Source organism: Trichosurus vulpecula, chromosome 3, assembly GCF_011100635.1.
Source record: "Trichosurus vulpecula isolate mTriVul1 chromosome 3, mTriVul1.pri, whole genome shotgun sequence".
NCBI lineage: Eukaryota > Metazoa > Chordata > Mammalia > Diprotodontia > Phalangeridae > Trichosurus > Trichosurus vulpecula.
The window spans coordinates 100776917-100793149 of record NC_050575.1 but is presented as its reverse complement, the minus strand read 5'-3'; the positions used below and the strand labels follow the sequence as shown (position 1 = coordinate 100793149).

Sequence of the window (16233 nt, the reverse complement as noted above, 5' to 3'; positions counted from 1 at the left end):
TAAATTCCAGAATAGCAGTTCTCCTTGTCACTTACTTTACCTTTTGAAGAATAATTTAAGGTCAGTCAAGAATTTACCAGTGCCTCTGTTTTTGAATAGTTGAAGCTTCTTATTACTGCTCTCTCATGCTAGATTTGTGATTTGCCTTATACACTGTGGGCACTTAATACATGTTGGACTGAAGTTCCTGAGCCCTTCACCTTTTTCTTCTGACTTAAGGGCAAGTGACATTACTGTTTCTTTTTCTTCCCCTTATGTTTTCCCTCTTCTATTTCATGGATTTCCTTGCAAGTATATCTTTGCATACAATGTAGTTATATCCCTTTTATCTTTTATGTTCTTTTTAAGTAAGGTATACCCTTCTATCAGACTAAATTATTTTTATGTGTGTGTATGTGTGTATGTATGTGTGTGTATACACACACATATAAACACACATATAAATTTCACTCTTTTTGTTAAGATTTCTAGTGCACCTATTTTATTTTTCATAACTTGTACATTCTGTATAAATATCAGAGGCCTTTGGTTTTATTGGTGGTTCTTCTTGAGCATTGTCTTTTCTGAAATACTTTGCATTGTGCTCTCTGCAACCCCATCAGTTTTTTAAAATATGTATTGTATTTCTCTCCCCCCCCCCAATTACATGTTAAAACAATTTTTAGCATATTAAAAAAAAGTTTTGGATTCGAAATTCTATCCCTCCGTCCTTCCCTCCCCTTCCCCCTTCTTGAGAAGGTAAGTAATCAGATACAGTTTCTACAAGTACAATTATGTAAAACATTTGCATATTAGTCATTTTGTATAAGAAGGCTCAAATAAAAGAAAAAAGAATGGAATAAAGTGAAATATAGCATGCTTCAGTCTGTATTCAAATAGTGTCAGTTCTTTCTCTGGAGGTGGATAGTATGCTTCATCATTAGTCCTTTGGAGTTGTCTTAGATCATTGTATTGCTGAGAATGGCTAAGTCATTCACAGTTCTTCATTGAACAGTCTTGCTGTTACCATGTACAACATTTTCCTGATTCTGTTCACTTCAGTATACATCAGTTCATGTAAATCTTTCTAGGTTTTTCTGAAATCATCCTCATTTCTTAGAGCACAATAACATTCCATTACAATCATATACCACAGCTTGTTTAGACATTCCCCAGTTGATGGGCATCCCTTTGATTTCCAAATCTTAGCCACCACAAAAAAAAGCTACTATAAATATTTTTGTACAAATAGGTCCTTTCCCTTTTTTTTGGATATCTTTGGGATATAGACCTGAAGTGGTATTGCTGGATCCAAAGGTATGCACGGTTTTATAGCCCTTTGGACATAGTTCCAAGTTGCTCTCCAGAGTGCTTGCATCAGTTTACGACTCCACCAACAGTGCATTTGTGTTCTCATTTTCCCACATCCCCTTCCAACATTTTCCTTTTTTGTCATATTAGCCAATCTGATAGGAGTGATGTGGTACCTCAGAGTTGTTTTATTTTGCATTTCTTTAATCAGTAGTGATTTAGAACATTTTTTGATATGACTATACCTAGCTTTGATTTCTTCTGAAAGCTTCCTGTTCATTTCCTTTGACCATTTATCAATTGGGATATGACTTGTATTTTTATAAATTTGACTCAGTTGTCTATATATTTGAGAAATGAGGGCTTTATCAGAGATATTTTTTAAATTTAATTAAATTTAATTTAATGTTAATTTATTTAACATATTTAGTTTTCAGCATTGATTTTCACAAGAGTTTGAATTACAAATTTTCTCCCCATTTCTACCCTCCCCCCCACTCCAAGATGGCATACATTCTGGTTGCCCTGTTCCCCAGTCAGCCCTCCCCACTCCCCTCCCATCCCCTTTTCCCTTCCTTTCTTGTAGGGCAAGATAAATTTCTACGCCCCTTTGCCTGTGTATCTTATTTTCTAGTTGCATGCAAAAACTTTTTTTTTTGTTTTTGAACATCTGTTTTTAAAATTTTGAGTTCCAAATTCTCTCCCCTCTTCCCTTCCCACCCACCCACCCTAAGAAGGCAAGCAATTCAACCTAGGCCACATGTGTATCATTATGTATAACCTTTCCACAATACTCATGTTGTGAAAGACTAACTATATTTTGCTCCTTCCCAACCCGTCCCCCTTTATTGAATTTTCTTCCTTGACCCTGTCCCCTTTCCAAAGTGTTTGTTTTTGATTACCTCCACCCCCATCTGCCCTCTCCTCTATCAACCGCCCCCCCTTTTTTTTATCTTCTTCCCTCTTCTTTCCTGTGGGGTAAGATACACAATTGGGTATGTATGGTATTCCCTCCTCAGGCCAAATCTGATGAAAGCAAGATTCACTCATTCCCCCCTCACCTGCCCTCTCCCCTCCTCCCACAGAACTGCTTCCTCTTGCCCCCTTTATGCGAGATAATCCACCCCATTCTATCTCCCCCTATCTCCCTCTCTCAGTATGTTCCTCTCTCATCCCTTAATTTGAATTTATTTCTTTTAGATCTCTTCCCTTCATCTTCAACTCGCCCTGTCTCCTCCCTCTCTCTCTCTCTCTCTCTCTCTCTCTCTCTCTCTCTATATATATATATATATATATATATATATGTTTGTGTGTGTGTGTGTATGTATATATATACACATAGATATATACATACATACACATTCACTTATATATATACATAAACATATATATATGCATATTCCCTTCAGCTACCCTAATACTGAGGTCTCATGAATCATACACGTCATCTTGCCATGTAGGAATGTAAACAAAACAGTTCAACTTTAGTAAGTCCCTTGCAATTTCTTTTTCTTGTTCTTTTTCTTGATTACCTTTTCATGCTTCTCTTGATTCTTGTGTTTGAAAGTCAAATTTTCTATTCAGTTCTCGTCTTTTCACTGAGAAAGCTTGAAAGGCCTCTATTTTATTGTAAGTCCATATTTTGCCTTGGAGCATGATACTCAATTTTGCTTGGTAGGTGATTCTTGGTTTTAATCATCGTATTCCAAGCCCTTCTATCTCTTAATGTAGAAGCTGCCAGATCTTGGGTTATTCTGATTGTGTTTCCACAATACTCAAATTGTTTCTTTCTGGCTGCTTGCAATATTTCCTCCTTGATCTGGGAGCTCTGGAATTTGGCGACAATATTCCTAGGAGATTTCTTTTTGGGATCTATTTGAGGAGGTGATCTGTGGATTCTTTCAATTTCTATTTTGCCCTCTGGCTCCAGAATATCAGGGCAGTTCTCCTTGATAATTTCTTGAAAGATGATATCTAGGCTCTTTTTCTGATCATGGCTTTCAGGTAGTCCAATAATTTTTAAATTATCTCTCCTGGATCTATTTTCCAGGTCAGTGGTTTTTCCAATGAGGTATTTCACATTGTCTTCCATTTTTTCATTCCTTTGGTTCTGTCTTATAATATCTTGCTTTCTCCTAAAGTCACTAGCTTCCACTTGCTCCAGTCTAATTTTTAAGGTAGTATTTTCTTCAGTGGTCTTTTGGACCTCCTTTTCCATTTGGCTAATTCTGCCTTTCAAGGCATTCTTCTCCTCATTGGCTTTTTGGACCTCTTTTGACATTTGAGTTAGTCTATTTTTTAAGGTGTTGTTTTCTTCAGTGTATTTTTCAGTATTTTTTGGGTCTCCTTTAGCAAGTCATTGACTTGTTTTTCATGGTTTTCTTGCATCCTTCTCATTTCTCTTCCCAATTTTTCCTCTACTTCTCTAACTTGCTTTTCCAAATCCTTTTTGAGCTCTTCCATGGCCTGGGACCAGTTCATGTTTTTCTTGGAGGTTTCTGCTGTAGGCTCTTTGACTTTGTTAACTTCTTCTGTCTGTATGCTTTGGTCTTCTTTGTCACCAAAGAAAGAATGCAAAGTCTGAGACTGAATCTCGGTGCATTTTCGCTGCCTGGTCATATTCCCAACCAATTAACTTGACCCTTGAGTTTTTCAGCGGGGTATGACTGCTTGTAGACTAAAGAGTTCTATGTTTCACGTTTGGGGGGGATGCGCCAGCTCTGCCGCACCAGCACTGCTCCTTCCCCAAGAACCCCCAACCCGGACTGGGCTTAAATCTTCAGCAGGCTGTGCACTCCTGCTCTGATCCGCCACTTAATTCCTCCCACCAGGCGGGCCTGGGGCTGGAAGCAACAGCAGCTGTAGCTGCCCCACCTCCGCTGCCCCCCCCCCCCCCGGGGCTGGTAGCCGAACCGGGAACTCCTTCCACTCCTGCAGCTTTTCCCACTAACCTTCTCCGCTGTCTTTGGTGTTTGTGGGTCGAGGAGTCTGGTAACTGCTGCAGCTCACTGATTCAGGGTGGTAGGGCACATTCCGCCCGGCTCCTGGTCTGTTGGTCCGCGCTGCTCACACTGGGCTCTGCTCCGCTCTGCTCCCAGCTCCCAGCTCCCAACTCCCAGCTCCGTGTGGGATAGACCTCACCCAGAGACCATCCAGGCTGTCCTGGGCTGGAGCCCTGCTTCCCTCTGCTGTTTTGTGGGTTCTGCCGTTATAGAATTGGTTCAGACCCATTTTTTATAGGTTTTTGGAGAGACTCGGCAGGGAGGTCACACTAGTCCCTGCTTTCCGGCCGCCATCTTCATCAGAGATATTTTTTTAAAAATGTTTTCCACAGTTTTCTGCTTTCTTTACAATTTTGGTTGCATTGGTTTTGTTTGTGCAAAACTTTTAAATTTTATATAATCAAAATGATCAATTTTATATTTCATAATGTTCTCTGTATTTTCCTTGGTCCTAAATTCTTCTCTTATCTATAAATCTGACAGATAAACTATTCTATCTTCTCCTAATTTGTATCTTGGTATATGATGTGAGATGTTAGTCTGTACCTAGTTTCTGACATACTGTTTTCCAGTTTTCCCAGCAGTTTTTGTCAAATAATGAGTTTCTGTCCAAAAATTTGGATCTTTGTGTTTATCACATACTAGATTACTATGGTCATTTACTATAATGTAATTTGTACCTACTCTGTTCCACTGATCCATCACTCTAATTCTTAGCCAGTACCAGATTTCTTTGATAATTACTGCTTTATAATATAATTTGAAATCTAATATGGCTAGACCACCTTTTTTTGCATTTTTTTATTGATTCCCTTGATATCCTTGAGCTTTTGTTCTTCTAGATGAATTTTGATATTTTTCTAGCTCTATAAAATATTTTTTTGATAGTTTGATTGTTATGGCACTGTATACATAGATTAATTTGTGTAGAATTGTCATTTTTATTATGTTGGCTTAGCCTACCCATGAGCAACTAATATTTTTTCCAGATTTTTAGATCTGACTTTATTTGTGTGGACAGTGTTTTATAGTTGTGTTCATATAGTTCCTGGATTTGCCTTGGCAGGTAAACTCCCAAGTATTTTATGTTGTCTACAGTTATTTTAAATGGAATTTCTCTTTCTATTTTTTTTAACTTACAGTTTCCTTTAATTTCTGGGGACTTTATTGCTTTTCTTTTATCTGTAACATTCACTTCTATATGTACAGAAACACATTTGCAGGTACAAATAGAGTTATACCAGGTGCCCCAAAATTCTTAGTGCAGTTTTAAGGTTTTTTTTTTCCTTTTATCTTTTTTTTGTATTTATCATTTTATTTTTTTTCCGCAGTTACATGTAAAAACAATTTTTAACATGTTTTAAAAACATTGAGTTCCAAATCCTCTCTCTTCCTCCCCACCCCCTGTTGAGTAGGCAAGCAATTCAATATAAGTTATACATATGGAGTCATGCAAAACATATCCATAATAGTCATGTTGTGAAAGAAAACACAGGCAAAATAAAACTCAAGAAAAATAAAGTTTTTTTTAAAAGTATGCTTCAGTCTCTTCAGATACCATCAGTTCTGTCTCTGGAAATGGATAGCATTTTTCATCATAAATCCTTCAGAGTTGTTTTCAATAATTGTATTGCAGAGACTAGCTAAGTCATTCATAGTTGATTAACTTACAGTACTGCGGTTATTTTGTACACAGTACGTTTTACTTTGGATCAGCCCATGCAAGTCTTTCCACATTTTTCTGAGAGCCTCCTGCTCATCATTTCTTATAGAACAATAGTATTTCATCATAATCACATACCACTACTTGCTCAGCCATTCCTCAATTGATGTGCATCCCCTCAATTTCTAATTCTTTACCCCCAGAAAAGAGCTGCTGTAAATATTTTTGTACATATAGGTCATTTTTCTTTCATTTTTTTTAAACCTTTTTTGGGATACAAACCTAGTAGTGGTGTTTCTAGGCAAAGGGCATGCCTTATTTTATAGCCTTTAGGGCATGGTTCCAAATTGATCTACAGGCCCCTATCAATTTTTAACAAATTTTTATTTATATTCATCTCTAGCCACCTCCTCCAGGGCAATGTTTCATCACCCACTGAGCTGAGAGGAATATTTGACATATTCCATATATCCCGTTGCCACTTCCAGATAGTCTCTTTGTCACTATTACTCAATACAACCTCTCTTCTCCTAGTCTAAATATTTATTGTGATCTTTTGGCCTGTAAATCACTCTCTCTGTCTTTCTTAAGGAATTCACTACAGGCTCTCTTCAAACCAACCCCTTACCTCATACCTGCAGACTTAAGCATACAAGTTGATGTTCTCTCAAATACCCTAGCCTCCCAGTGCATTGGTCTTCTCAACTCCCATGACGTATCGTTTCTCCCTACCTCCACTACTTATAGCGATGATTATATCTTATGTGCACCAAACACCTGTAACTGATACCTCCAGAATTTTGAACTCTGAAACTCTTTCTCTGTGATCATAATCTCCTATCCTCCCATCTTTATCTCCGCCTCACTCATCCTAAAGCAACCCCTTTCCCTCATCACAATCTCCATTCCTTTATACCTTTTCTCACAGTCTATCACACCTGCTCTACCCACTTCTCCCCCTTAATAATATTGACCCTGTAGTTAACCAATTCAAGTATACATTGTCACCCACTTTTGACTCTCTTGATCTGTTACTATTCATGTTCTCCCAGTCTTCAGCCCCAAGCCATTCTACTTCCACCACTCCTACCCCCTGCCCCATCTACGTTCTCCATTTCTGCTGTTGAGCTGCCGAATGCCACTGGAGGAAATCACAGCATTGTCACGATTAGGTCACTACAGATTCATGTCACTTAATTTCAACTGGGCTTCTATTACTGCCTGGCAAAACCTCTTTTCTTCTACAGTTGACTACACATTCACCTTACAAGTTGTTTGAAACCTTTTCTTCCATCTTCAAATCCCCAGTATCTCTCCAGCCTCTTCCTGCCTCTCAGGAGATACTTTCAGCCCCTGATTTACTGAGAAATTAGAGGCCATCTACATAAGTTCCCTCATTCACCTTACTCCATGCCTCAGAAGTCCTCAATGTCTTCACTCATCCTCCTCTCTTTTCTTTCTGTCTCTAAGGAAGAGATGTCCCTTCTTGCTAAGTCTAAGACTTCTATCTGAATCTTTTATCCCATCTCCTCCTGACCCCCTTTCAGGAGTTCATCACATCCTTTATTCCTTCATTCTTATTTTCAGTCTCTCCATATTTATTGGCTTTTCCCCTTGCTGCTTATATTGTAGGTATCCCCTCCTCCTTAAAAACCTTTACTTCACCCTTCTTTCTCCTTAAGCTATTAATATATTTCCTTCATTTTACTGCCAAACCATATCATGCTAATAGAGCTTTGTGGAAAGAACAGTGAATTTTTAAAGAGGGTCTGGGTTTAAATCCTAGCTCTGCCACTTTGTGGCAGGCTATTGTGTAGCCTTGAGCAAATTGCTTAACCTTTCTGGGCCTTTAAAATGAGGAAATAGTACTAGATGTCTTTTAATGTCTTATTAAGCTTTAAATCCATGATGAAGGAAAGAATTGTTTACCTTTGCTACCTTAATTTTGTCATCAATTTGCTTTTCACTGTGTTACAGTCTCACTTCCAACATTGTCACTCAATCTGAAACTCAGAGTTTCTTTCTTAAATGGTAAAACTGTTGACCTTTTCTCGATCCTCATTCTCTTTGACAGCTCTACTGCTTTTGCTGTTACTATTGATGGACCATCCCCTCTTCCTGTATACTGTCCCATCCCTTGGCTTTTCCTACACTAATCTCTCTTGGCTCTCTTTCCACCTGTCTGATAGTTACTTCTTAGTTTCTTTTAGTGGCTAATCATCATCTGTGTCCTCGGTATGGTTATCCCCCAAAGCTCTGCCCTGGTGCCTGTTTATGTTTTCTCTCTATGTTCTACCTTAGTGATTTAATCTGTTTCCATGAGTTTAAGTATTAACTTCAGATGACTCTTAAATTAATATTTCTAGTTCTGGTTGTTCTTTTGAACTCTCTTGAACATCATCAACTACCTGTTTTACTTCCCTGTCTGTATGTCCTTTAGGCTTCTCAAACTCAATGTTCCTAAAATTAAACTCACAATCTTGACCCCTTTAGGCTCATCCCTCCATCATATATCTCTCTTTTTCTGTCAAGAGCCTCACATCTTCCCAGTCATTTTGTAACTTCGAAGTCATCTTCAGCTCTCCTCTCTGCTTCACCTACATAGCTGTTTAGATGTCATGGCTCATCAATTCTAACTCCAAAGCATCTCTTGCATCCGTTCCTCCTCTCTGCTCATATTGGCACCAATTTAGGCCTTGTTATTTCTTACCTGGACTATAGTCATAGTCTCGTAATTAGTCTCCCTAAGTCCACTCTTTTCCAACCATTTTTCACACAACAAATATAAACCTACTGATATAAAGGTCTGACCATGTTGTTCCTCTTTGCAAAAATCTTCAATGACTCTCCATTGCCTAAGGATAAAATATAAACTTTTTAGAGTTGACATTTCAAGCCCTCCACAATCTGGTGCCCCCGTTCCCTTCTTCTAGCTTTCCAGCCTTAATTCCTATTCTTTTTTCACTCTGTGTTCCACCCAAATTGGACTACTAGTTATTTCCTGAACTTATCATGGCATCTCCTATTGCTGTGCCTTTGCAAAAAAAATGCTTCTCATTCTTAGAATGTGCTCCCTCCTCACTTATCCTTCTCAGAATCCTTGACTTCTTCTAGAGACTTCGCCCCAGGATTTCTCCATGAAGCTTTTCTTGATGAGTCCAGTTGGTGGTGTTCTCTCCCTTCTATATTTTCCATGTACAGTGCTTGCTTCTTCGGATGTTGTATTCCCCCGTAGAATGTGAGCTTTTTGAGAGCAGACTTTTTCATTTTGTCTTTGAATTCCAGGTGCCTGCCTTGTACAATGCCTTGAATTGAATTGAATTATATCTACCAGTTTCCTAACAGAGTCTAGGATTTCCCCTTTGCCTGCTTAGATTCTTTACCTTTTTTAATTTCTCTTTGAAGCACTTTTATCTTTTACAGAAAACCTTTGTTCTTCCTAATTTATAATATAGATAGATTCTCCAGCACATTCATTTCCTTTTCCAGTAGAAAGACAATTCTGTACTTAGGATTTGTATGCTTTAAAAAAATAATTGATATCTTTTATTCATATATTTGTCTAAATTTTCTTGTTTCTACTTTCTCTTTTCCCCTCTCAGGGAGCCATCCCATATAACAAAGATTTTTTTTTTTTTTTTTGGTTAGGGCAATTGGGGTTAAGTAACTTGCTCAAGGTCACATAGCTAGTACATGTGGCTGGATTTGAACTCAGGTCCTCCTGACTCCAGGGCTGGTGCTCTACTCACTGTGCCACCTAGCTGCCCCAACAAAGAATTTTTTTAAAAGGAAAAGTAAATAACTGACTTTTATTAACACCTTAAAGTTTTAGAAATTAGGTAAAACTATTATCTCATTCAACAACTCTGGGAGGTATGCCCTACAAATATTGCTATCATTACTGATGAAGAATTTGATGGTTAGGGACATTATGTGACGTGCCTGTGGTCATACAAAAAGTAAGCATCAGAGGTAAGATTCAAACATGGGTCTTCCTTATCTATAAGTCCAATTTTCCTTCTACTATTCCATCCTCCTTCTCCTGGCAAAAATATGCCATCAAAATCTTAATGATAGTAATGATAGCAATAATAATAAATAACTATATTGTACTTTAAGTTTTTCAAAAATGCTTTTATTTCATTTGAGCCTCACAACAGCTGTTTTAGGAGGGAAGGTAGGTGTGATTATTTCCCCTCTTACAGATGATGAATCTGAAGGCTCCTAGATTCTAAGTGATTTGCTGGAGGTCACATTGCTAGTAGAAGTCAGAACTAGGGTTTTATCCCAGTTCTTTCTGATTCCAAATATTGCATTCCATCCATTTAGTTAATATCATTGAATTCTTATGAACTTTTCTTGCTACCTTATATTTTTAAAGTTTAGGCCCTCTGGTACTGCCTTCTCTGACCAAATTCTTTTTTTCCTAGCATTTTTGGTAACTTTTATTTTGCTTTTTTGTTCAATTAACAAGCGTTTACTTTCTCTTCTTTCTACTACCCCTCCCTCCGAGGAAAAAAAAAAGAAAAAGAAAAACAAAACCCTTGTAACAGATATGGATAATCAAGCAAAACAAATGCTTTCATTGGTTATGTCCAAAAAAGGTGTGCCTCAGTCTCCCCCCTGCGTCTGTCACCTTGCTCTCTGTTAGGAGATGGGTAGTATGTTTGAATATTAGTCCTCCGAAATAGTGGTTGGTCATTGCATTCATCCAGGTTCTTAAATGATGCTCAAATTCTGTGGGAAAACAAGCTACAGCTAACCATATACATATGTACACACATACACACACACATATAATTTCTTTCTCTTTTAAAAATTACAGACTTTCTGTTCCTGATCTCACTCCAAACATCGGTCTCTTCTGGTACTTCTTTGCAGAAATGTTTGAACACTTCAGCCTCTTCTTTGTCTGCGTGTTTCAGATCAACGTCTTCTTCTACACCATCCCCTTAGCAGTGAAGTTGAAGTAAGTGGTTTTGGATAATTGCCTTGCTGTCCACATAAGTGTTTGGGGTTTTTCTGCTGCTCTGACACTGCACGTTTGATAGTAACTGATTGAACTGTGGCTCAATAGTTAGGTTTCCATAAACTTGGCCTGGGAAGTCTCCTATCCTAATAGCATTAGAAAAAAATCTGCCCAGTCTGACAATTTATTTATTAAATTCCTCCTTTAATAACAAAGATAACAACTCCCATTTTTGTAGAGCTTGAAGTTTTATAGAGTGATTTGCCTTCAGCAATATCATGAAGTAGGTAGTTATCCCCATTTTCAGCTAAGGAAACTGAAAGTCAGAGAAGTGACACACTTCTCAGAGGAGTTACATGATCTGCCATACCTACAAGTGTATGACTTGTATCATGTAACCAGTAAGGGGCAGAGCTAGGACTCGAAACTCCCAGGGCTCCTGATTCTCAGTTCAGACATTTTCCACCATCCTACTTTGCCTTTTAGCATGTGCAAAGCACCATATATGTAACACAGTGACAGAGAATCCATAACTAGAACAAGCCAGATGGATGAAGGAAATGACTTTGTGAAACATACACATTTTCCAACAGTTCTCTCTATCGGGACCCACCTGAGTAACCTAAAATAGCTTCCTTTGTGATATTCACCATGATGGCTGTGCTGTTGCCCTAACTCGGGCTGGCACTTCCAGTGTCAGGTGACTGTGATAAGAATGAATTTTGGTGTCATCCACAGGAAAGTGGGGGGCATTAGTGGAAAAGCTTGCCATCTGTAGCCTTGTTCTGGCCTGATATTCCCTGCCAAAGTGTTTGTGCTTGTGAAATTCCCTGTTACCATGTTACTATGTAAGAGACACGGACTGTGACAATGGAAAGCAATATTATAGAGGCCAAAATATTCTTTCCATCTGGTTTAGGTCACATTTTGCCTTATATTCCCAAGCTTCCATGTGTGCCTTTTACTTTTATTTGCAAGTAATAGTAACATCTCATTTCTCTGTTAGATCGTGTTACTTCAGGGATCTCCTAGGGACCTAGCCCTTTAAAAATGCTAAAAATATGTTACAGTAATTTCCTATGAAGATTCTTATGAGTCTTGCTTCTTAGACAAGAAGACAGACACAATAAAGTTTCTCCTAGATCACCCAATATATCCAGCAGGAATTAAGACTCTTCTCAATACCTGGCTCCCTATTCAGACTTCAGTTTTCATTTGGCTGAGCACAGTGAGTGGGGTTTCCATTTAGGGAAACAGTTTGTCTAGTGTTTTATATTACTGTGACTTTGGCCCAGGTCCCTAATAATCCCCCATTTATTGCATAGCAAATTAAGGAAAGAAATAGATCCAATATACTTTCCATCTCCTTAGTGCTTGCTGAAGTCAGACATGCCTGCCTGTGAGCAGCAGTGGCACTGAGGGGACCTTTCAGAGAATTGGGTGGGTGGCAGGTATGTTGGTCTTTCTCTCCTCTTTTTGTTAGGATAGTCCGTGTGCTTTCCTGCCTTCTATGTGTGAATGCCTATAAAAATAGCTCCTGGTGAGGTGGTGACACAGTTATCATGTGACATTTCCTTGTCATTGGGGCCCCAGAGGTCATTTAGAATTATCTGCCTTTTCGCAGCATCTCTACTCCCTCATACTGAGAATTCCATGCAGACTTTCTGGTCTGCATGAAAGAATGGTCCATCTGAAGGCTCCAGGTGGCATACCAGACTTTTCTCTCGAATTTTCTCCTGCTCCCTCCAGCATCTTACTCTGAAAATAATTTGTGGCTTGTATGGTAGCAATTCATATTTGGCAGTGGAGGTCTCAGTAGTAGGCTCATTCAGAGGTTCAAAACATTTTCTGAGGCTACGGAATTGTTAACTTGTCACCACATTTTCACTGGCCTTTCTTTAGAAGTGCTTCAGCTGATGAGGGTGTCATTTGCCTAAAGTAGTACATATGGTTTGTTGGTTTTTCATTTCTGAAAACATTTAATGGCTCCCATACATTATTTCTCACAGTCTGTGGATCTGTGCTAATTTATATAGTAATTCTACTATTGGGTCACTTGAGTTTCAGAAAAAAGCTGATGTGCATTGTGCTTCTTTTGTCCCCAGATATAAGATTTAGACCCACTGAATGAGATCCCAGTTTGACCTACTTTTCATCACTTTGCTTACAAGGATTCATTATGTCCTACAGAACACCCTTATGAAACAGGTTGCTAGTAGTGCTATCTTTAACTAAGAAAGGGAAATCAGCCATGGACAGTGGTTTTTCCCAGGGTGGAACAGAGAAAGGATCCTGAGAAAGGGATTCCTACTCATTGCCTTTACTCACTGCTTTGGCAGCCCCACAGATTGATCCATTTGCATCATCTCATGATGATAGTGCTGAGGCAATGAAATGTGGTTATGGCTTACAGCCCTCTCTAAGAAGAATAGCTCACATGCATGTACTAATAACAACTCACATTTCTGTAACATAAGATTTATATCATACTTTCCCCATAGTCACCCTGTGATAGAAGTTTTGGAAACCAGATGAGGTCCACATGAGGTATGTAATCTGCCACAGTCACACAGGTAGTAAATGTTAGTTCACTTGCATTTATTAAATGCCTTTTATGTGCTAGGCACTGTCCATACAAAGAAAGGCAAGAGATAGTTCTTGCTCTCAAGGAGCTCAGAGTTGAATGGGGACAGGAGCCAGGAATACTGACTCCAAGAGCAGGACTCTTTCACTTTACCCCTCTGAAACTGAGGTTCTTCCTTACCCTGTTTACTGCTGTAAGGAAAGGAGTTGGCTTTCATAAGCTCTGAATCCATGGGCTCAGCAGCAGGGGTATCTTCCTAGATGTCTTGATTGACCATTCATGGCCAGCAATAAAAAAATGTTGATTTCATTTAGTTTCTCATCTGCCTCCTAGATGAGAAGGTAAGTTTAGAATCATTGTCTGTGATGACTGTTCAAGTTTCTATGGTTGTTTAAAAGGATTGTAGTAACCACCCTTCCTGGGTACAGCTAACCTCGGGATGCCTCCTTCATAGTATTTGCTTTGTATGAAGGCTTTTTGGTTCACCTGGTACTGTATGTTTGGATTGTTGGGCATAGGGCCTTTCTATGTACTGGACATTCTGCTGTCAGAAATCCATGCAAAGTTTGTGAAGGTCCTCAGGATTGGTTACTTGGGGTCCTACTCATGTTAGTGCCTAATTTATATTTTTGGTTTATTCCCTCTATCTCAGGGATCATCCCATGTTCTTCATGTTCATCCAGATTGCTGTTATCTCGATTTTCAAGTCCTACCCCACAGTGGGGGATGTTGCCCTGTACTTGGCTTTTCTTCCAGTGTGGAGCCATCTCTACAGATGTAAGCACCTTCTTTTTTCCTTAACAGCCTCTTGGCTTTATCTATTGGGTTTATTTATTCCCCAGTGGAAGATTTATGTTGTGTATCCTTTGATGGAAGGATAAAGGTAGTGGTTACTGGGTTTAAACTAGAAACCACCCCATGGATGACAGCCATAAAGAAACTGGACTATCAATCAGTACGTGCCACATACTGGGAGCTCTGGGCACTAATGGTGGTAATGAGCAGGATGGGTATTTGTTGTCATCATTGAGGGCATTTATGCTATATTTTACAGTTTGCATATGCCTCCATATGCCTCAGAGGCACTATAAAGATGTATTTCAATCAAGCAAGCAATTAATCGGTAAACATTTATTAAGTTTCTGTTATGTACCAAGCACTGGGGATATGAAAAAGAGGCACAAGACAATCCCTGCTCTCAAAGAGCTTGCAGTATTTCCTGCCCTCAACAGGAATATATAATGACAGCTCTTGAGAGCTTGTTAAAATAAGTTTACAGAAGACTTTTCTCACAATAGTATTATCCCCATTTTATAGCTGTGGAAACCAAGACCTATTGTCACATAGATAGTAAATATTAGAGCCAGGGTTTAGACTCAAGTATCCTGACTCCAATTACACAACTCTTGCCACAGGACAACTCCTCCTCCCCTTCCAGACTGCCTAAAGGAGCTAAAATGCCATTTCTGGAAACAAGATAAGAAAAATTAAATAGGTGACTGTAGCCATAAATAGTACCCCCTGCTCATGAGGAAATGCCATTATGCCCAAAGTACCCATCCACCAGAAATGTGCCGCTTTCATTGGCTGGAAAGAATGAGGAAGAACGACCTCAGTAAGGAGATGCTCCAGCAGTTTAGCACTGGAATAGTGAATACATCTTGGTTCTAGACCCAGTTCTTCCACTAACTCACTGTGTGTCCTGAGTAAGTCCCTTTACCTCTCTAATACTAAGTTTCCTCCATCTAGAAAATAAGGCATTTGAACTAGTTGTTCTAGTGGGGACTTTCCAACTTTTAACCCATTGTGATGCTGTGACTTGTTTGAAAAATGAAAGGAGGCAGCAGATTTTTGCAGCCTCTGTGGAAAGCTCATTTTAGTGAATGAAGGCAACTCTTTTGAGCATGTGTGCCTGTGGTTGTTTCATTAACCGACCTGCTGGGGCTTAGTGAGCCAAGCAGGAAGTGAAACTGAGGAGCTCTAAACATGAAACTGACTAATGTGACTCTGCCACCCAAACAGCAGGAAGAACAGTAAGTCAGTAGTGTGAGTGGGCTCAGCATGTGCGCCTGCAGGGAATTGTATTCTGACTTACCCAGCTGGATTTGTGGCAAAGGCAGGCCTCATCACCTCCCTGCAATTTCCTCATGGTTATCTGCAAGACTCATCAAGCAGGTTTGGGACTGACCTGTGGCCCTTTAATAACCAGGTCATTTGGAGAGTGTGTGGATGGCTGCAAAGACCATAGGCTCCACTTGATCCTGTAGAACACAGTTTGTAACGTGGATGAGGGGATTTGGTCCCTTTCACCATCCTTTTCTTATTTGCCTCCCAAAGTTGGATAAACATGTTGATTCTCATGTTTAAACCAAAAAGGATATAATAATTATTTTCTTTGCCTCTCTGGTCCACACCTTTGATTTTCATTCTTTTACTTCCTGACCCTGATCCTCATTCCTCAGTTCATCGTAGTAGTAGTAATAGTCAACCTCATAGCAACAATAACAATGAAAATATTTTACATTTATCCTCATAACACTTCTGTGAAACAGGTCGTGTATGTGTATATTTTCCCCCATTTTACAAGTGAGACCTCTGAGCCTCAGAGAGGAAAATGAGTTTTCCAAAGTCACGCAAGTTAGTGGTTAAATCGGGACTCCAGTGTAGGTCTTCAGGGCTCTTTCTATATCATACTGCCTCTTGTATACATACGATATGTGTATAG

General features: G+C 39.1%; 1 protein-coding gene across 1 annotated transcript in view; it reads left to right on the top strand.

The window, feature by feature from the left end:
- PIGU (phosphatidylinositol glycan anchor biosynthesis class U) overlaps positions 1–16233 on the top strand; it is a 134899-nt gene that overhangs the window by 102931 nt on the left and 15735 nt on the right. The window contains exons 9-10 of the mRNA XM_036750449.1: positions 10781–10924; positions 14161–14285. Coding sequence (XP_036606344.1) covers positions 10781–10924; positions 14161–14285 — 269 coding nt within the window. The remainder of the gene's footprint in view (positions 1–10780; positions 10925–14160; positions 14286–16233) is intronic.